Consider the following 21,388-nt stretch of genomic DNA (forward strand, 5'->3'; position numbering starts at 1 on the left):
GGTTAATGCTCTTGCTGAAGGACAGTATCCCTCTGCAAGCCAGAGGATTTGAACCAATTACCTTTCGATCACAACCCTATCCTACAGGGCTACACGTCGCCCCCATATTTCCCTCCGGGCTGATCAGAAATGAAAGTTTCTGCCCTATTTCCGCCACACACGCACTGTATGCTTCCTTTTGGTGAAAGCGGCCCAGCCTGAGCAGGTAAGATAAGCCAGCAGCGAGAACCCGCAGAGCAGAACATTCAAAGTGAGACTGGAAACCGAAAGCGGCCATAGAAAACAGAGGCTCCACTGTAAAGGCACAATCGTTTGACTCCATCTCTCAATAACTGATTATGAGACATTATGCTGCAAATAAATGCGTTTAGAGATGATGCAGCTTTACTAAATAGCATTGCACGCTAAGCATATTGGGATTTTTTTCATACAATTCAAATATATGTTATAGCACCTCCAACTGGCAGATTAGTTTTTCTTTCTTGACACTCATCCAACTTTGAAATGCTTCTCCAGTCTACGATACCTACACTCACACTTAGGCTACTGTACAACACATGTGACCCTGAACTGCAGCATAGGCAGAAATCGAACCCAGAGCCCTGGGGGTGTGAGATCACAGTGCTGCTCAATGCGTCACCCCTACCCCTGTCCTGACATTTACAGATGCCTCCACAGTGCTCCCCCACGATTCTTTATAAAATACCATAATACATTGCCCCAGTCCACACGGAAAAGTTTAAAATTAGATTTAATTTGAAGTCCACTATGGCGAACAGTGCAAGAAAAAAATGAGGAAATAATGGTCACCAGCAAGGTGCTGTGGGTCCATTAATAACAACAGATACGCCAAACCAAAGCGTGTACTTGATGTGAAGTAAGCATACATTTTATTAGTGAATGTGAAAACCAGAATTTTTACATAAATATGCAAATGGTACTCAGGAGTCCTCTAGAAGGTGCAAGAAGCCTGCTGATTTACATACCAAAATGAACTTGTCATCCAACGTCCGGGGATACATCAGGTCACATGATGCAACCAACAAGGTTAAGTTGTTCACTGCCTTTTTCCAAGCCTCCGTGTATCATTCAAAACAAACAGGACAAACGCAGGGCCTCACAAGGGAGTCACACACATTCTACTGCAGTGTCTTCACACTGCAGCCGACACATTAAGCCCTGGCTTCTGCTGCCTCGTCTTCCGTCGGCTTCGGGATGAAGGGTCCGCTGTCAAAGAGCAGCGCCTCGCTTGTGCTGCTCGTTAGCAAAGCCCTCTCAATGAAAGGCCCTGCAAATTCAAGCAGAGGCATCATTTCATTCCCCTTATTTCCATCCCAGAAAGAGAGAAACACAGCACATCCTGTACAACATACCAAGGGCTTCCTAAGATCTGCTGGTAAGCAGTTCTAGAACTTTCTTTGCTCGGAGCAGATCTCAGATCTGTGTTATGATGGCGACATTGTTGGGACATGAGCGATGATGTCAGCAACGCGGGCTAACGGGCGGAAACCAGAGGACTGAGTCACTGGGCGTTTTCCGTACCGAAGCTCACTGGTTTGTGGGAGCACACGTCCTTGATGATGGTTTCAATGTTAGCCATGATCTGCTCCTTTGGCATGTCGAGCTGCGAATCATCAAGAAGACCTTCAGTATCATTCATCGACAGCATTCATCAACACCCATTCTCTCTATATCCGCTCATGAACCACCTGCTCTGGGATAAGAAGACAGGCTACCAATCAGGCTAACGAAGCACTGCCCAAACGGACAGCACAGCCAATCCTGAGAAACTTACGCTGCAATCAGCCAAACAAACTTTAAAAATAGTGGATACTGAGAATTCACTGGGAGGACATGCAGAACCTCTGACAGGAGACACACATATACACACCGTTGCAATTCTCATCCGGACATAACTTTCCCCCTGCACCATGTACTCCTGGCCCTTCTTAAAGATCTCAAGCATTTTGGGAATGTCTGATCCAACACTACCTGAAAGACAGAGAGGCTGTCAAGGAAGTGAGAGGAAACAGTCTAACAGCAGCACCAGCTCCGAGGTGCCATTACCCACTAAAACAAAAGCAGTATGAAGCCTTAACTCATGGAAGAGAGAAAGGAGCTTTTCTTATGAACTAATGTGGCTTCCTGAAACAACCTCTCTTGGTCTTGGGAAACTTCTTCCGCAGTTTATTCTTCAAAGGCAGCAACCGACTGACGATTTCTGGTACAGCCACATAAAAGTCGCCCGATATTTTGTCTTCCAAAATCTAGAAGCAATTCAATAACATGAGCTACATTTAGTGTATGATTTTTAAGTCCTGTACCTCCATCAGCAAGTCGGATTTCCACGACCCGGTATCAGGGGTTGCCCTCCCTGAGAGCACATTTTGAGGCTTCCTTGTGAACTTACATCTTCGACAAGCTCCACTCCACCTACAAACGCTGCTCCATTCGCTCTGGCCACCTCGGCTTCCCTGGGATCCTAGGTGGGACACACAGACTTAGCATGTCAGCCAAACAGCCAATCGGCAAAAGAGGGAAAGAGGGGAACTCGTCATACTGACCTCTGTGAAGACGACAACCTTGTTAACATCTGAATTTACTGCATATGGCAGCTGAACTGTACTAACAAAAGCATCCACTTTTTTCTGGGGGGAAAAAAACACAACAAAAGTGCATTGCTACAGTGAGGACATTCTGCTCTTTGCTCCACATTGAGATAACCCAAGAAAAGCCCTCAAGATAATTCAGTAAAATTATTTTTGTGGGTTTCTGTTACAGATATAGGCCTGTAGGCTTAATATATCTAGAACTAAGACTAATGCAATTAAAACAATTACAACTAAAACTAATAATGTCATGGATAAAAGCAACCAACACCAAAAACTTCATGCAAAACATTTTTGGTTAAACGCAGTGGGAAACGCCAAAAGGAGACTTTCAGTTGTAGGCTGCATTTTTGCAGGTGTGTTACCCGTTCAGCGGAGTTTCTGAATGAAGTGATGTACAAAACATCGTTGCCGTTTTCCACATCTCGCAAGGCCTTTCCAGTCCGAAATGGCAATGCATTTACATTTATTTAGCAGATGATTTTCATCCATCCATCTTCCATACCTGCTTGGTAGGGCCAGGCGATATCATATCGATATTATACCACGCATGTGCAATAATCACCAGGGCTTCAGATGACAGGTGAAACATCTGGCCGAACGCCAGGTTTTCGGGTGCTATACGGACGTTGATTTACGCCTACAATTTAAGCAAATTAATAGTATGACTAAAGTGTTGAGGCATTTTATGATGCCCAAAAATAAGTTCGGCATGTCCTTATGTTTAATAAACGCGTCAGAACTGCAAAAAGTACCACCCCACCACCGACGTCTTTTTACCTTGTTTATCCGCAAGATCTCCTCTTTTAAAGATGTCATGGCTGCTGAGCTGTTCCTTTCTTCACTGACCCTTCAGTGCAAATCGCACTAAAGAATACCATACATAGTATACCACACATAGTATACCACACATAGTATACCCAAACAGCATGATGTGCAGTGCTCCACTAACCAAATTTAATAAAGATTACTAAGTTTTGTGTGTTACAAAGCGCATCTCATTAATATTTTAGCTGTACTACTAATCTGCTTACCAAATATTAGGCCTAAATAAATGCCCGTACAGTATCAAAAAGCTGGCGTTCGGCCAAATGCTTCGCCTTTGATCTGATGCTCTGGTGATTATTGCGCATGCGCCATATAATATCGATATGATATCGCCCAGGCCAACTGCTTGGTTAATCCAAAACGTGCACTTCAGAGAGTAGAGTTGGCTAGTCCCTGAAGCAATTGGAGTTAAGGGCCTTGCCCAAGGGCCCAACAATGACATCACTCTACCGACTTTGGGTTTTAAACCTGGTAACCCTATGATCACCAACACAGCATGCTAACCCACTGAGCTACACATTACCTCCTGCATTAGTAACCTGGAAGCACCAAAAAATAATAAAATATTTGGTACATCATTACCTTCTTCTCCAGCTTCATGTCAAGCTTCAGGTCCATGAAAACACTCTGTTGGAGGCTTGTGAAATCCAGCTGCTGGAACTGTTTCAGCTTGTCGATGGCCACACCGACCTCATAGACCGGCCTGGGGTAGTATCTCACTAAGTACACGTCATCCACTGGTTCCCAAGCGGTGAGACCATATGGTTTATGCCGATTTGTGTTGTCTATTTTTCTCTCTACTTTCTCCACAGTTTCCTGCTTTTCTACTTTTCCACGCTTCACATTTTTTGGTACAGTTTCTTTTTTTGCTGTCCTGCAATTGAAAGAAAAATGATCATTTTCAAATGTGTTTTAGAATGTGAAAATAAAAGGGTAAAATGATACAAACAAGAGTCTTGTATTGTTATCTAACTTCGCCCCTGATGATATTACACAACAGGTATAAAAAATTTATAATTAAAACTTTTAAACAATGGTCACAAGAACCTTTGATGCAGATGTTTAGTCACAACTAAGTTTCAATACTGTCCACACTTCATTAACATTTTACATACAGTGCATGTGTCCAAGCCTAAAGTATTTTAAAAATAAAAACTTTACAGTGGGTTCCCACTTTACATGACTTAAAAAATTTGCACCCATTTCCAGAATGCACTCTTTTATATAAGCTGAGAACCCTCTGCTCTGAGGACAGTGATATTCAAATATGAAGCACCTTGCAGCAAACGTCCTGGCAGCAAGATGCCCGGGTCCCGGCTTTGAAAGACTTGTCAAAGAATGACCAGTGTTGGCCAGAAGACATCTATGGCTCCCAGTTACAACTAGAAAAAAAAAGTATAAAATGTGTTAGAAATTAGTTTTGTTAGTTCAGATTCAAAATGATAATTTCTCTGTCCAGAAACATCACGTCAATTTTTTTTCTAAAACATAAAGCTATTTTGACAACCTATGCTTTGTTCTTTCAAAAACCATAGTGAAATTAAAGTCAAGATTTCCACCCAAATATACTGATCAACTTTGCCGTCAGTTTTCTCATAGAAGCCCTATCAAACACCCCATTGAACTAGGTACCAAAATAAAGCATTACAAAACAAAGCTTTTCAGGAGATTCATAGCGAAATCCCACAATCGATGACGGAAACTCACTGTGCAATTGAAAGGTACTCATTCAAGTGGGTTAAAGACATTGACGTGAATTTTTTGTGTGTAATTATTTAGTATCAAAATATAACATTCTGACTTATTAAATCCAATGTGGGCCAGTTTTCAATGAGTGCCTGCTAGATGAATGGAGAGGAGGCACCATAGCTTCCAAACCTCTCATCTCAATTTCTTCAGTCCTCAGCCATGTTTCACTCAGTCTCATGCTGACTACTAATTACTCACTAAAGGCTTGATAATGGTTAATGCTACCATTTTATACTGTTGCAGGCAAGGCTTAACTCAGACTTAGATAAACATGCATGAAAAATACAGTACTGCACAATTCAAAACTGAAGTCGCATTCTAGGTTTTCAAAAGCATTTTGTCTGGTTTACACTTTGAACACAGAGTCTGGAATCTTCTTCAAAATAATATTCTCAATGCTGTACAGATAAGTGGTTGAAAGATAGATGATCTATGGATGGAAAAAATGAGAGCAGCCATAAAAAATGTGTAAATGAGTGTAGTTTGTGTATATTAACAATAAAGGAACTTGGTAGGTAAAGTGAGACACTAATAATGGGACACAGTTGAGTTAAGCGTTTTTCAGGACAAACCCAAAATTCAGTTGGTGGCTCAGTGGGTAACACACATTACCCAGGCCATGGAGTCCAGTCACACACCAATTGTGGGAGGAGTTTGCATGGGTTTCCTTCCACATGTGCATCTCTAAATTATCACTGCTTGAGTGTCCTGTTAGGGTCTGACATCCCATCTATGGTCCCCATCACTCTGAACTCTCTATTCTCTGACATAGGCTCTATCTGACTGTGACCCTGAAGTACAGGGGTGCCCAATCCTGCTCCTGGAGAGCTACCACCCTGCAGAGCTTAGCTGCAGCCCTAATTTAACACACCTGATACAGATAATCAGGAACTTCAGTAGCACCTCAGTATTAGTCAGCTATGTTGAAGTTAAGCTGGTTCTCATACTGAAGGTCTGATTATCTGTTGATTATCCCTGCTGTAGTAGATAAGCAGTAGCTTATATAATTTTCTGGGCATATCCCATATTACCTAAACTCCGTAATTCATTAGTAATACCAGTTTTCACAGGGATATAATATCAATTCAAATGATGGAAACACTTATAACGAATGCACGCACATAAAGTAGGCGACGACACTGACTACTTCTACACCTCGATATAATCCTCCGATAATAACAAATGTTGCAGAAAAAATATTCTGTTAAAAGCACTGACCTTTCACAACGTGCCTGATACAGACCGCCATGCTGTAAATATGATTGGTGTTACTTTGCAATATGTCCGTGTGTGTTTGCGGACGTTACGTTTCAGTTCCTGTCGCCACTCAAATCAGGTGTTGTTTATCTCACATACTGATGAAAAAATATACATAATTGCCGTAAGCGGTTATTGTGATAACTGGAATTGAACTGTCTAGGATATGACGTGGAAATATCATGTCTCTATAATATATATCGTCCATAGAATTGTTACTTCCATAGGTCCTCCTGACAATGCCATTTGGAGACATATATCCATCCTCAGACTGCATGTATGTATTTTGTTCCTTAAATATGATAAGTCTGGCTGTTATTTTAAAAGGATAATCTTATTATTTATATAGGATATCATTTATATGAACATTTATCGCATACTCCAATATAATAAAGCGATATAGCTCAGCAAGTTACAGTTTATATGCTGAGTATAGATACTCGACGCGTTATACTTTTCCAGTGTTATTCGGTCTTTCAGTTTTATTGGGAATTTGGTATTTTATTCCGATAAACAGCCATCCATCAATTTTCCACACCCGCTTGTCCTTTGCATGGTCATGGGACAGGGTAAGGTATTTTAATAGTATTTCATTCTAGTAAATACAGTTAGATAAATATAGAATAACTTCAAGAACGTATTTCTTAAAATGATTCACCATTATGAAATTATAATAAGCGTAACTGAGGGGGTGTCAGTTTAAGCACCAAGGCATAGTGTGCTAATCCAGGCGGTGACTGCCAGTGCCTGATCAAAAAACCCACCCACCCAAACCACCTATCCCTGCATAAAACTGAAACTGTACCCCCAACACGCTCATGCCCCAATTCTCTACCGCCTACACAAATATATAGCATTTGGGGTCATGTTACTGCATAACTGCGTAAAATGGAAGGAACACAAAAAGTAGCCTATACAATAAAAGCCAAAAGAGATATTCAAAAATAAGTCATAAGGCCAACGACTTGTATAGTGAGAAAGATTGTATAGTGTTTTGTCAGCACTTGGCAGCACCACTAATACATATGGAGGGGGTACCTCCAAAGTGCTGCGCCACTTACAGTCTATCCTGTTCATTTAGCGATCTGTGATTGTTTATTTTAGAAAGATGCAGAATTATAGCGGCGCATTTCGCATGCGCTTAATCCTTTTGCTTATCGGTGTCACATGCCATGGGAAAAGTGCTTTCTTTTATTTTTTTTTTCCATGAAATCAGTGCGGGGAATTTATGTTGTTGTCTTCGCGATTAGACGCGTCAGGAGTCACGTGTATTTCTGCTGAAGATGGCGGAAGAGGGCATAACATCAGCAGGACGGGACCGGGATCTGCATCTTCCTGGGGTTTCCGATGGCCCTGCAGCCGGAGGGACCGATAGAAGGTCCGCCAACAGCCCAGAGGAGCCGCTTTCTCCTACTTCCGTCATCTTCTTTAAAGAGGCGCTGGGGTCGAGCTCCGTACAGTTACCCAAGAGTACGGCGCTCCACCCCGGACTGCCGCAATGCGAGCCAAACACACAGAAACCTGCCCGGAAAAGTAAGTCCTCACATGTCACCACTTGATTCTTTGCAGTCATGTTAGTGCCAGTCGAACCCCGTTAGTAATGTGGGCGGCTTGTCCAAATTTGGGGTTGGTGACTGTCCCATTTTCCACCACAAATGATGTTTCTGTTGTGTCAGCCAGTCCCGAGATGCGAGGTTCTTCGGCCGGCTGTTCTCCGGGTTGCAGGACTGAGGCGGCGTCGCGGGCACTGTGAAAGTCTGAAGCCAATGTGACAGTCTGTGCCTGCAGTCACTGTGACAGTCTGAGGCCCCTGTAACATTTCATATCCGTGGTCTCTGTCACAGTTCGCGTCCACAATCACTAGGACAGTCTGCTCTGTGGTCTCTGTGACAGTCTGTGTTTGCAGACACTATCACAGTCTGTATCTGAGATTACTGTGACAATGTCTATCCGCTGTCACTGTGACAATCCGTGTCTGTGGTCACTGACAGTCTGTGAGTAACCTGTGTTAAAGTATGTTTGTTACAGCTGTTGAAGTTCAGTCTCTTACTGCCTCATGCTATGCTGTGACAGTACACTGACATGGCAGACAGACTAATTTCATTAACTTTGGGATCTCAGGGTCTGGAGAACTTTTTAAATTACAATTCAGTTACAAAATAATTTAGCAACTGCTTAAAAATATTAATCCTGGTATTTTATGGAGGAAGAATACATATTAGTACAATTAGCCCAAAAACACAAATTCGGAGTGTGTTACTACAGCATGATTTCAATATGTACTTGATGTTTTTATTGAAAACAGCCACACAAGAGAGGAAGTTGAAACTATTTCTAAACGATTTCTGTATGCTTATAGGGAAGGTTTCTGTCTAAATCTTTAACTCTTTAGGAACTACAACAGCCTTTATTTACATTTAAAACCTTTTAGGGGGATGTGAAAGTAGAAAATGGATGAAATGGCTGCATCATGCAGTAAATGTCCTGATGCCTGGCTTCAGCACCTCTTGCTGTCATATTGAGATTCACTTTCATGTTTCCAGCACAAATTCAAAGCATTCATCTCCCACTGGATAAAATATGCAGTCTAGTAGTAAAGTACTGAAATGATGTATTTTGTGTTTGATATCTAGTGGTTCCTTTGTTAACTTCGTTCACTCTCTATTTTAGTCATTTTATTCACGAAAATGAGGCCGTCTAATGGATGTGTTATAAAAGCAATGCAGAGCTGATCCCGTCCATGGGAACAGAACTGCTCTGTTAATCCCTCATACTTCTTGGGGACTGGCTGCTTGATTCCCTGCCCCAAACCCAGTCACCCTTGATCTTCAGCCCTGATATTTTGTCATCCACAGCTAGCCCAGAGTCGCATGCTGAAGGAGGGAGAGGAAGTCTTCTCTGTCTTTCTGAGAGCTTCCAGCCTCTGTCGACCATTTTTATTGACAGAGCGTTTGTTGTTGAGTTAACAGCTTTTCCTTGTATTTACATTTATTTCTTGGCAGCGCTGGCCTGTGTATCTGAAGCAGTTAAGCTCTTGAGTAAGGTCCTTAAGCCCAACGGTGAAATGATTACTCTACTGGCCACTGGGTTTGAACCAGTGACCTTCCAATCACGAGGTGCAGAGTCCTAACTGCGTATTTCCATTAGGTACTCTAGTTTCCCTCCTTTCTTTCCTTCTAATTGGCAGTTCTAAATTGCCTGTATTGTGTGATAGTGAGTAGAAGTGCACCAGTCGGATATTCCGATTGGTATCGGCGCCTATCCATACTGATTAGACAGATCGGGTATCGGCCATATGTCACCGATCCACATCCCATACTTATTTAGTTTTTGGCAGTTTGTAAAAAGATAGGTCCTATTTCTTGTTAAATCAATTTGTACAGTCATTTGCACGACGGCTCTTTCCCCTTTTAGATGTGTGTTTTGTGGCATTTAAGTCGTATTCTAATGCTGCCGCTCAGTTTTTTTTTTGCTGCTCAGTGGGTGTAAGCGCAGTGACTTCCGTCTGCTGTGACATCATACGCATTACCCTTCGCAGTACCAGGAACATAAGAACATGACAATCTGGGAGTATTTTACGCTTTTAACAGCAACTAGTAGCACAGTCATTTGCAGTCTAGTTTTAAAAATGAGCTCTGGTATCAGATTGGTACTCATATTGGCTGATACCCTCTGTTCAGGTATCAGGATCGTGGTAGCACTGAAAAATGGGATCAGTGCACTTCTGATGATAATATTAAAGTAAAAAGAGCTCTTAGGGAATTTACCTTTTCGATCTCAAGTAACCCCAGTGCTCTTCTTTATTTTTAGGTCAAAGTTCACTGAGCTAGGTCTTTGCTCTAGTCTGATCTGTTCTGTAAAATGTTTCTCCTTCTCCTTGGTCATCTGGAGATTCACACGGCTGCTTGCTCTCCTCTTGCCCTCAGAACCCAAGGACCCCTTTGCAATCGAGAGGCTCAACCTGATGAACATGGCCAAGCTGAGCATCAAGGGTCTGATTGAGTCGGCGCTGAACTTCGGCCGGACGCTGGACTCCGACTACGCCCCTCTGCAGCAGTTCTTTGTCGTCATGGAGCACTGCCTGAAACACGGCCTGAAAGGTGGGTCCGGTATGGGAGCTGGAGAGGTGGTGCCGGGTTTGCTGATGCGTTGGAGAAGCGTGGCGTTTGCGACCCATTCTCAGCATTGAAGATCTGGAAAGCCTGCAGGATTTCTGGGATGTAGAGTTACTCACCAGCTCTGTTGTGCTGAGCTGAACACGACAACAACTTACAGAACTCATCAAGCTGGGTTTTGAAAATGTACAGACCTGTGCAAAACCACCAGCTCACCTAATTGGTCAACATAGTTAAATAACACAGTGAGGTGTTGATTAGCCCAACAAGGTGTGCCAGTGGTCGAGTCAAAAAATATATGGGACAGGTTTTGAAATGGCTAAGCTGACACACTTTTACAGACACAATATCATAGTTTTACACCAACTTGAAGATTATTTAAGTATCATTTTCTTTGACTAAGAATTCTTCACCCACATGTATCTCTCTCTGTTTTACTCCTGGCTGGGGGATTCCCGGCCTGTCTGCACACATATGACGCAGCTGCTGTCTGCCCTAGACACGACAAGCCTCTGAGATAATTACATTCTGTATTTCTTCCTCATTGCCAGCCATCTGCTTGCAAAATGATAACTGAGCTCTGTGAATGTTTTGTAAATACACTACTGAACCTAATTTAGACTGAGTTGGGGAATCAGTGTAATATGTGATTGCAGAGCAAAGGGAACCAAAACTTGTCAGCAACTAAATTAAATAAAACCAGGAAATCACTGCAATGCGCTAGTGGAGAAAGACCTTTAGTAACCTTTGGTTAGTGTTTAAAGTTAATTAAACTAATAATAACAATGTACAGTGTGTTTTGCAAGCTCAGTTAAGATTTTATATATTTTCCTGAATAGCACAGTACTGTGTTAACATTGTTTAATTAGCATTGTCAGTGATACAGTTTGACTGATCTTACTCATAATCACATTCTGATATTTGTATTCCGTCTCCAATTTATACGACAGCCAAGAAGACCTTCCTTGGACAGAACAAGTCTTTGTGGGGCCCTTTGGAGCTGGTGGAGAAGTTAAATCCAGAAGCTGCAGAAATTACAGCCAGTGTGAAGGAGCTGCCTGGACTCAAGTGAGCCTCTCGTATCTTAGTTACACGAGTGACTTCATTCTGAATTTAGAGGTAGCTGTCTTGATGGGTTCCTTGACTGGTCTGTAAAGGTCCAGCCAGAGGATTGATGGCTGTGCCCTATGAATGCTAATCGCTGTTTCTGTTTGCCCCTGCAGAACGCCTCTGGGTCGGGGTAGAGCCTGGTTGCGCCTCGCCTTAATGCAGAAGAAGCTGTCGGATTACATGAAAACCATAATCAACCGAAAGGATCTATTGAGGTAACTCTCAATGTTAGGTACCCATGACAACAGAAGGTCAGGTGACTCCTGTTTCACCCCCCCCCCCCCCCCCCAATTGGCCATGATCCAACGTGTGTGTCTCTTCTTCAGTGAATTCTATGAAGCAAACGCATTGATGATGGAGGAGGAGGGAGCCGTCATTGCAGGGCTGTTAGTGGGTCTGAATGTCATCGACGCAAACCTCTGCATGAAAGGGGAGGACCTGGACTCACAGGTGATGCAGATCCACTGTAAACGAGCTCACAGTTGGTGCATCAACACGATCAGCAGCCAAAGCCACGTTCGAATTCAGTCAGTGCCGTTAATAAACTAAACGGGCCACAGATGATGAATGCAAAATATCTCATTCAGGAAGAGCGTGACGTACAGAGGAGGAGAGTAAGAGTCTGTCGCTGTGTGTTCATGCACTTTGGGATTCTGAAAACCTCTAATGAAATGTGATGTTCTGTGGAAATATCTCTGCAAAGCTGGTAGGACTGCGGGTGACGATTTTCTTTGTCTTTTGTAGGTCGGGGTTATCGATTTCTCCATGTATCTGAAAGATGATGGGCAGAGCAGCAGGAGCCCAGACGGGTAGGTCAACTGCTGACTGTTAGTTCCTCAATTTTGTCTATTTACCTTCCTCCATATTCATTCCCCCCTTTTTACCTTTCAGCGAGGAACAGATTACAGCTATACTCGATCAGAAGAATTATGTTGAGGAGCTCAATAGACATTTGAGGTATTGCTGTATTTAAACAGCCGTCAAGTGTTTTTATTATGAACGCACTCTCCAGTGGGATTCATTTTTCATTTCTTCCAACAGCGCATCGGTGAATAATCTGCAAATAAAAGTCGATACCCTTGAGAAATCAAATACAAAGTTGACAAAAGAGGTGGGTATTGCATCTGGCAGACAAGTGCATAGACTGAGACACAAAAAAGCTGTTATCTTACATGTTTTTAAATGAATTAAAATATTTTTAAAAATCTATTACCTTCGTTTTCAAGCTCTACATGCATAAATTGTGTTGCAACCTTTAGGCGTGCCACTGGGTCAGGACTGGGCTGTTATTTTCTGTGGAGGGCCGTTTTTCATGATTATTTTCACGTCCCATGAAAGCCACAATGGAAGACTTATCCTTTTTTGGAAGCTGTTCATTTTTGCATCCCAATATGGAAGTGGCAGCTGTATTTGCAATTATTGGACTTAAACGTAAAACTTTAACCATTGTAATGATCGCACGGGCCAGTGAAAATAAGACCTGCTGGCCGGCTTTTGCCCCAGACTGCTTTAAGTAAAAACTCAACGGACCGTGATTAGAGGACCAGACAGCCATGTTAAAACTAACTTCAAAGTTAAATTGAATAAAATCCATTCAGTGCTGTGATGTGACTGTAGCAACGATGCCTCCGTCCCTCCATTTTTGCTAAAAAAAAAAGAAAAAAAAACATCTGCATATTACTCATCTGTCAGACGTAGGGTCGCCCCCCCCCCCTCCAGTGTAATACAGGATGCAGCAGTTTGTTTCCCAATGCAGGACAATCCTGTATTGTAGAAACCCTAATCAGACACTTTTATCCAAAGTGACTTACATTTGAGGGGAGGGGTGCAGTTTACGTTCGCTCCCTGGGTGTCAGCCCCACGACCTGGGCCCAGTTAGCCCAGTGCTCTTCTGATTGGGCTACAGGAGAACATCTGTATTTAACTGAGCCTCTTTCATTTTTGAAGCTTGCTGTTGCCAACAACAGAGTGCTTACTCTGCAAGAGGAGATCTCTCACATGCAGGAGGGGAACGCCCTCCTGACAGAGTGCGGCCACAAGGTGTGTCTCTGACTCTGATGCTTATGTGCACAGCCGTGATCCTGACTTGAATATTCACCCGTGCCATAATAACATCAGTACTTGAGTAAAAAATAACAATGTCAAGGCTTTGTGTCAATTCGAGTATAAATGGATGTGTCCGCTGTCAGACGGCTGTTTATGTTGAACTTGCTCCGCCTGCCGGTATTTTCCGCCCATCTCCGCTCTCAGGGGCCTGGAGCGGAGGTGGCTGCTGACGACCAGGTTTCAGGAGAGGTGTGGAAAAAGCTGAAGGAGGAAACGCAGCTCCGTCTGGTTAGTTCCTGTTTTTCAGCCTCGGTGGGACAGAGGAGTGCCCTGTTTCGTATCTGTATGTCTCTGCTGCTCAGTTTACCCACAGATTGACACCCCTTTTATCTTTTTTTTTTTTTTTTCCCCCCCCCCCCTAATTCCAATTTACTGGTGCTTTCATGTAGTAAAGCTTCTGCTGCGCTTTTATCTGCTGACACTGCATTAGGTAATTCCTCTTACACAATGAGGTCACAGGAGTCCCACTAACTACATCTCCCATAATCCTCTGCTGCTCCACTACCACTGGCCCCGGGAAGACAAGGGTGGACATGGAACTTAAAAAGCCTGAAGACTGACTCACTGTTGGGGGCTATACACATTCATGTGTCATTCATTAGTTTTAACATTCAGTACTTTGAATTCTCCCCCATTTACTGTTGCTTTTGGATTCTTTGATGCTGACTGCCACCACGAGTTTGCACAATCCCCTGGTGCCCTGCCTCCAGTTGTTTTTGGTAACAGCTGTAGCATTTGAAGGTGGCCCCCACACGTATTTACTATCTAACTACTATATTGTCAGGGGATACCGAAAAGAAAAGGAAAAAAAACATTATTTTGTGCTGAAGGATGTGGAGAGCGAGCTGGAGGTGCAGATTGGGATGAAGCAGGAGATGGAGCTGGCCATGAAGATGCTGGAGAAGGACATCTGCGAGAAGCAGGACGCTCTGGCAGCTCTGCGCAAGCAGCTGGATGACATGAGGATGCTGAACCAGCAGCTCTCCCTGAAGACTCAGGTAGTTCAGCTAGCCAGTCCGAGGCCAAAGCCAAACTGTCACCTATGAATATTTGTTTTTACGTTTCAGAGTGAGTTGTGAATGAAAAAGCATTTTAAAGGCCCCATGCAGCAATCTCAGTTCACGGCAAACTGTATGTGTCTTTTTATTGGGTCAGACAGATTTATAATCTGGTAATCTTCTTATCTCTCCCCAGAGCTCTGATGTGGCCTTGAAACAGAAGAGTGACATCATCAGCCATCTGGAGGAGAAGACGACACAGATGGCCTCAATGATCAAGCAGCTGGAGCTCAGGTGAGGGTACAAGAGCATCTGTCCTCTGTGTGGTCGGGGAGACGTGGCCCAGCTCACTGTCCTCTGTCCGGTCGGGGAGACGTGGCCCAGCTCACTGTCCTCTGTCCGGTCGGGGAGACGTGGCCCAGCTCACTGTCCTCTGTCCGGTCGGGGAGACGTGGCCCAGCTCACTGTCCTCTGTCGGGTGGGGGGGCGTGGTTTGGCATTGTCTGGTTTGGTGTCTTGCCAAATATTGTATATAGTAAAAATATACAGTTGGGGGGGCACTCTGCCCATCTCTCAGGAATAACAGCTTTTCTTTTCTGTTTCCCCCTGTTCTGTTCCTCCATTTTCATCCCTCCAATTACTTATTTCCTCCATTAAGTGAGAAAGATGTGGTGAAACAGGCCCGAAATCTTAGTTCTGCAGCCCAGAAGCTGCTCCAGCAAGAGCAATAGGGCCCAGAGGAGCTTTTGTCCTTTACAGCCTCATAGGACTAACAGTGGTTCATTTTGTACTCTTATGCATTATAGAGGTACCTAGGTAGTTTGGGTCCAATTCCTAAACTCATCTGAGTCATGTTTTCACTTTTATTTAATAGACTGGGAAGCCACAAGCCCCTGGAAAATGAATCAGTTTTTTTTCCCTCAGTTGTGCCAATAGTTAAGAGCAGAATATTTAATCTGTGAGTTTGTACCTTCGTGCCATTTTCAAAACACAGCCGAGACTTTTCCCATTGTGCTTATAAATGCAAGTGGAAGCACCATAAATATAACAACTGTCAGACATGTGAGAAGCTAAGAATGGACAGGCCGTCTTCTAGATATCGATCGTCTTGAAATCCGTCTGAATTGAATCGCCACGCTGAGTAATGCTCGCGCTGGGGTAAGCATTGCGCTGGTGTAACGCTCGCGCCAGGGTAACGCTCGCGCCAGGGTAACGCTCGCGCCGGGGTAACCATTGCGTTGGTAAACGCTCGCGCCGGTGTAACGCTCGCGCCGGTGTAACGCTCGCGCCAGGGTAACGCTCGCGCCGGGGTAACCATTGTGTTGGTAAACGCTCGCGCCGGTGTAACGCTCACGCCGGGGTTACGCTCGCGCCGGGGTAACCATTGCGCCGGGGTAACCATTGCGCCGGTGTAACGCTCGCGCCGGAGTAACCATTGCGCCGGGGTAACCATTGCGTTGGTAAACGCTCGCGCCGGGGTAACGCTCGCGCCGGGGTAACGCTCGCGCCGGTGTAACGCTCGCGCCGAGGATGTTCTGTCATGAAAATGTAGCTCCGTGACTCAAGCATGGCCTCCAGTGCCTTACTTCTTAATGAATCCTTCCTTCAGTCCAGGGGAACATTTTGTAATGGGGAAGCGGGGGTTGGCCCCTCCCACTACACATTCCGTTAGCATGCTCTCTTTCCCGCATGATCTCTCGCTTTTTCGGCGCTCAGTAGGATGTTGCCTGGCGCTTTAATTGTCTGGTGCTCGTCAGAGCGAGTCGTTATAAAGCATGCTGGATTATTTGTGCTCCTGACACAGTAAGGGCAGCAATGTAGAATAATACACCTCCTGTCTGTTACCCTGCCAGAGTACTTAAGACTCCCGTATCAGTAGAACAGTTGTGTTTTCAAAGCTTGTTATGATTCACTCTCTTATTATAGGTCAGGATAGGCATTAGTGATCACGACCAATACTGTTACTCATCTCCTGCTACAGTGTTCTTGTTCCGGTGTAGAAATGTAATGTCAAGTAGCCCTTAGCAATCCACGCTAATATTTAGAGAATAGTGATCCATTTAAGAAGTCACTTCCAGTTTGTTCAAGATCTTTCACAGATAGCAGTTTAGATGCCAGCAAAGATTGCTTGAAATAGTCTTGATAATGTTAATTGCAGTAGTTGTTGTCACTATGTCGGGGTACTTGATATAAGTTCTGCCAGTTTGATTGCATGCTACCATAGCAACAAACCCATTCGCAGTGACCTTTTGTTTTCCAGTTTGATCTGGCCACCTTGGCCTACACACACTGACATATCACCCCAACAGCCTGTCAGCATCACTCCTTATGATATGGCTGATTCAGTAATACTTTATGGTGCTGATTCACAGTACTGTGCAAAAAGGCAGTCAAAGAAAACGTTTGAGGCTATCGATTAGGGTAGTAAGTGTATATTGGCTCAGAATTAACAGTAACACAAAAAAAAAAAAACTAACAAAAATTTCTTCAGTTCTCCAGAAAGTTGGATGGCTAGATGAACACCGCTTCAGTTCCAAACCTCTTCTCAGGGGCACCCCAGCCATTCCATGTGTTTGTTACATTTCACCACCAGCTCAATCAATTAATGAACCTAATTGGTTAAATAACTCAGTGAAGTTTTGAATAAAACGTGTGCCATTAGGTGACTTAAGAGGTACATGACTATATTAGATGGTTACTGTAAATACTCAGCTGACTGTAGGTTAGGTTTTGAAATGGCTAAGCTGACACTTTGACAGACAATATCATGAAGATCATTTAAACATTTAAGACTTTTGCATGGCACTGTATATCCAACATGGAGACATACTGCTGAGGGCAGTAGGCATGTGGACAGGAAGTCAGAAGGAACATGCCACTGCCGCAAAGAAGGGGGTGGCTGTCTCTGAGTATTATTGGCTGTTACTGAGGTTATCAAGATAGTCCCACCCCACAGTGTTTACAGTATGTGCTCTGCACAATAATTAAGAACAGCCATACCATTGTGAGTGGTGATGTTTAATGGCTATAAATGCAAACAAAAACGTCTAGGTTGTCTGCAGTGTCTGTGTGGGAAAAGATCCATCTTCACACTATGTAGCAAGCTGTTCCACCTTTTCTGCTTGTGTCCCACCTCCAGCAGCCTGCTGATCTACTAACATAGTTAGACAAAATCCAGAACTGGATATTAACATCATTGTAAGAGGTGCTGACATTCCCCCTCTACACACACAGCTGTCCCTCATTTCATGGGCCCTGAACATATAGGAAGTGTTCCCTGTGTATGGGCATAACTCTCCTTCATCCCACAGGACCTGAACACATAGAGAGCACTCCCTGTGTACACACAGCTCTCCCTCATTCCACAGGACCTGAACACATAGCAAGCGTTCCCTGTGTACACACAGCTCTCCCTCATTCCACAGGACCTGAACACATACTGTAGCAAGCATTCCCTATGTGCACACACCTTTCTGTCATTCCACAGGATCTGAACACGTTGGAGGAGTTCCTTGTGCATGCACACAGCTCTCCCTGAATTCTTAGGCCCTGAACAAATCAGAAGAATTCCCTGTGTACAGGCACAACTTCCTTTCATTCCATGGCACCTGAACACACAGCAAGTGTTCCCTGTGTAAACACACCTCTCTCTCTCATTCCAAAGGACCTGAACGCATAGGAGTTCCTCGTGCATGCACACAGCTCTCCCTCAATTCATAGGCCCTGAACACGTCAGAAGAATGTCCTGTGTACAGGCACAACTTCCCTTCATTCCACAGTACCTGAACACATAGCAAGCATTCCCCGTGCACGCACAGCTCTCCTTTGTCCCATAGGTCCTGAATATGCACTCTTTTGCACGTATAGAAAGTGTCATTTTTGTAATGAGTGTTGAATTTAGTATGAGCCCCTTGCTAGGAAACAGCATCCATCCACCTTCCATAGCCTCTTACTCATTTCAGTGTTGTGGTAAATAAGGTACTTTACATTTGAATTCTTTGTGCACAAATCCAACTTGCTACTTTACTGCTTGCCAAGCAAAAATATCCAAGTTTGAGGAGTATTTAATTCTGGTTATACGATTAATCCCATTTTCCACACGCAACTGAGGTTATGAAATATGTGCTGTGTGCAGAATTGGGGGAATGAAAAGTGTATGTAGATACCTAAACTGTAAACCTAAAATAATACAATAAAACAAGGAAAACTTCAGCAGTGGCCTGGTTCACCTTTTTTGGACACATTTCCCTTTCATTTCCCCCTCATCTTTTTTAGGATTGTTTGAGTCGTGTGTTTTATTTTTCAGTCTCCCTGGCATTGCTTTCGTTTTTACCATAAGTCCATGTGACTCAAACTTAGAACCAGGCAGGCAGAACGGCAGCGCAGCCTGGCAGAAGAGGCCAACCGGTTCTTCAAGCAAGAGTTTGGGGACAAAATCGAGAGTCTGCAGCTGGAGGTGGACGAGCTCCAGAGGAAGAGGTATGTGACACCTGCGTTTCCCACCCGGGGGGACAGAGAGCCAAGTGTCCACATCCTGATTTAACACAATGGAAGTCAATCAAATTGAAGACCGACGTGTGACGTAGGTCCAGTTTGGAGATGGAGCTGAAGAAGGAAAAGCAGCGACGAAGCGGCCCCAATCCCGAGGCTAGCGATGCGGCACCTGCACAGAAGAAGCCCTCCTCTCCACCCACCGATGTCAAGCAGCAGATGGAGGAAATCCGGAAGGTAGCGTGACCGTGCGGGGACCGTGCAGTGACCGTGCGGGGACCGTGCAGTGACCGTGCGGGGACCGTGCAGTGACCGTGCGGGGACTGTGCAGTGACCGTGCGGGGACCGTGCAGTGACCGTGCGGGGAATCCAGGTGGCCTCTCTCCCGGCTCCTTGGCCCCGAGTGCAGGATGTTTCTATGAAAAACGCTAAATAACCCAAGTCTGTCTGCCCTTTGTGTCAGGAGCTGGAGGCAGTGAGGAAGGAAAATGTCCAGCTGAGGACTGTGTTGGATGAGAAGGAGAGCCTCAGTCCCAGCATGTAGGTAGAGCGAAGGTGGCTGGGATTTATTCACCTGGTAATTCGCCTTCCACCTTTACATCTTTTCCGTTTCGTTTACCAACAGGTCACTCTCACAGACTGAAGACGATCAGGTATGTTCTCATAAATCACCTCCTAGACTCATGTCCTGATTTATGCAGAGTGAAGCTCTCAGTCCACAGTCGTTCCCATCTTTTCAAGGGTGAATCACTGACTGAATGCAGCCAACCATCTCTCTGTAACATGTGTGGAGAGGAGTCGTCTCTGACTCGACCCAAGGTGCTGCCTTCATACTCTCTCGCCATCTGTCTCTGTATGTCTGTCTGCTGTGGCCCTGTTTCACTCCTCTACTGTCCCACTGCAGAAACACTGCAATCACTGCCAAGTGGTGTTCTGTGAAAACTGCCTGGTCCACGAGCTGCCCCTGCCCTCCTCCATCAAGCCAGTGCAGGTGTGTGATCAGTGCCACTCCCAGTTACTGCTGCAGTACTCCTCCAGTCCCTCCTGACGACCCGGCCGTTATGGAAAGGCGCGGCGCCCGGTGGGCCACGGGGTTCTGGTTGGTTAGCAAAAGACCAGTCCATAAAGAGACTTGGTGGCCCCGTGACACACTGCTGAGGTACCATTTAAAAAAATGTGTCCACCAGGTGGATTAATGCTGGTCATATATAGGATGTAAAATTAAATTTAATTTATTTCAGTAGGGAAGTCTTTTTCTAGAATGTCACCCATGTAAAAATGTATTGTTCTTATGATTGTGTGTTTTCCAAAGATTATTATTCAAATGTTTTCCAGTTTTCTACAGAGAGCTGGATAGGATCTTGACAATAATTAAGCTTTACTGGTGTCAGAAGCACATTAATCATATATGGCTTGTAATTTTATCCAAAATTTTGAACTGAAAATACATACGATCCCATTGAGAAATGTGTGGTATTTTTATTTTTTTCAGTCAGAAAACTGTAAGAACAAAACAAAAATGTAACTTTTGGAGTTTGCTAGTTTGCATTCAGTTAACAATCATTCAGTAAAATCTCATTTTGCTTTTAAATAACCATAATCCTTTTCTGTAATGGATGTTTCTAATTTCCTTTTTGGAGCAGTTTCTTTACCTATTATTAAAACTCTAAAATCTAGGAGATGTTTCTTGTACTGAAACTCCATAATTTGACATGGTAAGAAGGCAGACTTTTATGAAATGAATCTAAGATTTTTATGTAGCTCTGTGAAACCATTAAAAAAAACTTTCAAATGAAATTGTGGCCAATAATTTTTTGCTCAAACATTAAAAATATCCAAAGTCTTTTAACTGACTAGATTTTAAATTAAGAAACTACATCGAAACTACATACAGCCCAAAATAACAGGATGAACAGCACTGAAAACATTTATCAGGTTTTAAACATATCTCATTAGATGTCTTTCTGAGGTCAAATATGGACCCATCCATGTTCCACACCCATTTGTCCAGCAGAGGGCTGCAGTGAGCCAGTGTCAGTGTGAGATGGAGTGCTGACCAGGGTTATCAACCACAACTGTTTACATTATGTTCAAAATGAAATGATGCAAAACTACAACTAAGGAA

At 43.9% G+C, this 21,388-nt stretch overlaps 2 protein-coding genes across 3 annotated transcripts; one reads left to right on the forward strand and one right to left on the reverse strand.

The window, feature by feature from the left end:
* Positions 1-867: 867 nt before the first annotated feature.
* On the reverse strand, positions 868-6,519 carry mrpl1 (mitochondrial ribosomal protein L1). Its single transcript, XM_023820673.2, has 9 exons — positions 6,405-6,519; positions 4,714-4,819; positions 4,020-4,311; positions 2,565-2,648; positions 2,411-2,482; positions 2,156-2,267; positions 1,892-1,992; positions 1,543-1,624; positions 868-1,288 (listed from the first exon to the last, which is right to left on the reverse strand). Exons 1-9 carry the CDS (start codon positions 6,433-6,435, stop codon positions 1,173-1,175), a joined length of 996 nt encoding a protein of 331 aa, XP_023676441.2. The 5' UTR covers positions 6,436-6,519; the 3' UTR covers positions 868-1,172.
* Positions 6,520-7,542: 1,023 nt separating this feature from the next.
* On the forward strand, positions 7,543-21,060 carry LOC111848556 (protein RUFY3-like). Of its 2 annotated transcripts, XM_023820670.2 has the most exons (18): positions 7,543-7,976; positions 10,370-10,543; positions 11,509-11,626; positions 11,782-11,883; positions 11,995-12,118; positions 12,413-12,477; positions 12,560-12,625; positions 12,710-12,779; positions 13,616-13,708; positions 13,919-14,002; positions 14,605-14,772; positions 14,969-15,066; positions 19,132-19,251; positions 19,359-19,500; positions 19,727-19,803; positions 19,889-19,916; positions 20,005-20,082; positions 20,168-21,060. In XM_023820670.2, exons 1-18 carry the CDS (start codon positions 7,727-7,729, stop codon positions 20,309-20,311), a joined length of 2,001 nt encoding a protein of 666 aa, XP_023676438.1. In that variant the 5' UTR covers positions 7,543-7,726; the 3' UTR covers positions 20,312-21,060. The 2 variants fall into 2 exon arrangements, with proteins under 2 accessions (XP_023676438.1, XP_023676439.1); XM_023820671.2 differs by lacking the exons at positions 19,132-19,251; positions 19,359-19,500; positions 19,727-19,803; ... (1 more) ...; positions 20,005-20,082; positions 20,168-21,060 and adding an exon at positions 15,431-18,984 and having other exon boundaries at positions 7,694-7,976.
* Positions 21,061-21,388: the final 328 nt, after the last annotated feature.

Source organism: Paramormyrops kingsleyae, chromosome 2 (genome assembly GCF_048594095.1).
Source record: "Paramormyrops kingsleyae isolate MSU_618 chromosome 2, PKINGS_0.4, whole genome shotgun sequence".
Lineage (NCBI taxonomy): Eukaryota > Metazoa > Chordata > Actinopteri > Osteoglossiformes > Mormyridae > Paramormyrops > Paramormyrops kingsleyae.

What these genes read in the sequence shown, in the direction of transcription:
- mrpl1 (XM_023820673.2), bottom strand. Translation starts at nt 6,435, where the DNA reads ATGGCGGTCTGTATCAGGCACGTTGTGAAAG. An exon ending in GCCAGGACGTTTGCTGCAAG is followed by an intron (nt 4,312 to 4,713) that starts GTGCTTCATATT and finishes TTTCAATTGCAG; the next exon opens with GACAGCAAAAAAAGAAACTG. An exon ending in ACATGAAGCTGGAGAAGAAG is followed by an intron (nt 2,649 to 4,019) that starts GTAATGATGTAC and finishes TTTTCCCCCCAG; the next exon opens with AAAAAAGTGGATGCTTTTGT.
- LOC111848556 (XM_023820670.2), top strand. Translation starts at nt 7,727, where the DNA reads ATGGCGGAAGAGGGCATAACATCAGCAGGACGGGACCGGGATCTGCAT. An exon ending in CCTGAAACACGGCCTGAAAG is followed by an intron (nt 10,544 to 11,508) that starts GTGGGTCCGGTA and finishes TTTATACGACAG; the next exon opens with CCAAGAAGACCTTCCTTGGA. An exon ending in AACCGAAAGGATCTATTGAG is followed by an intron (nt 11,884 to 11,994) that starts GTAACTCTCAAT and finishes TCTCTTCTTCAG; the next exon opens with TGAATTCTATGAAGCAAACG.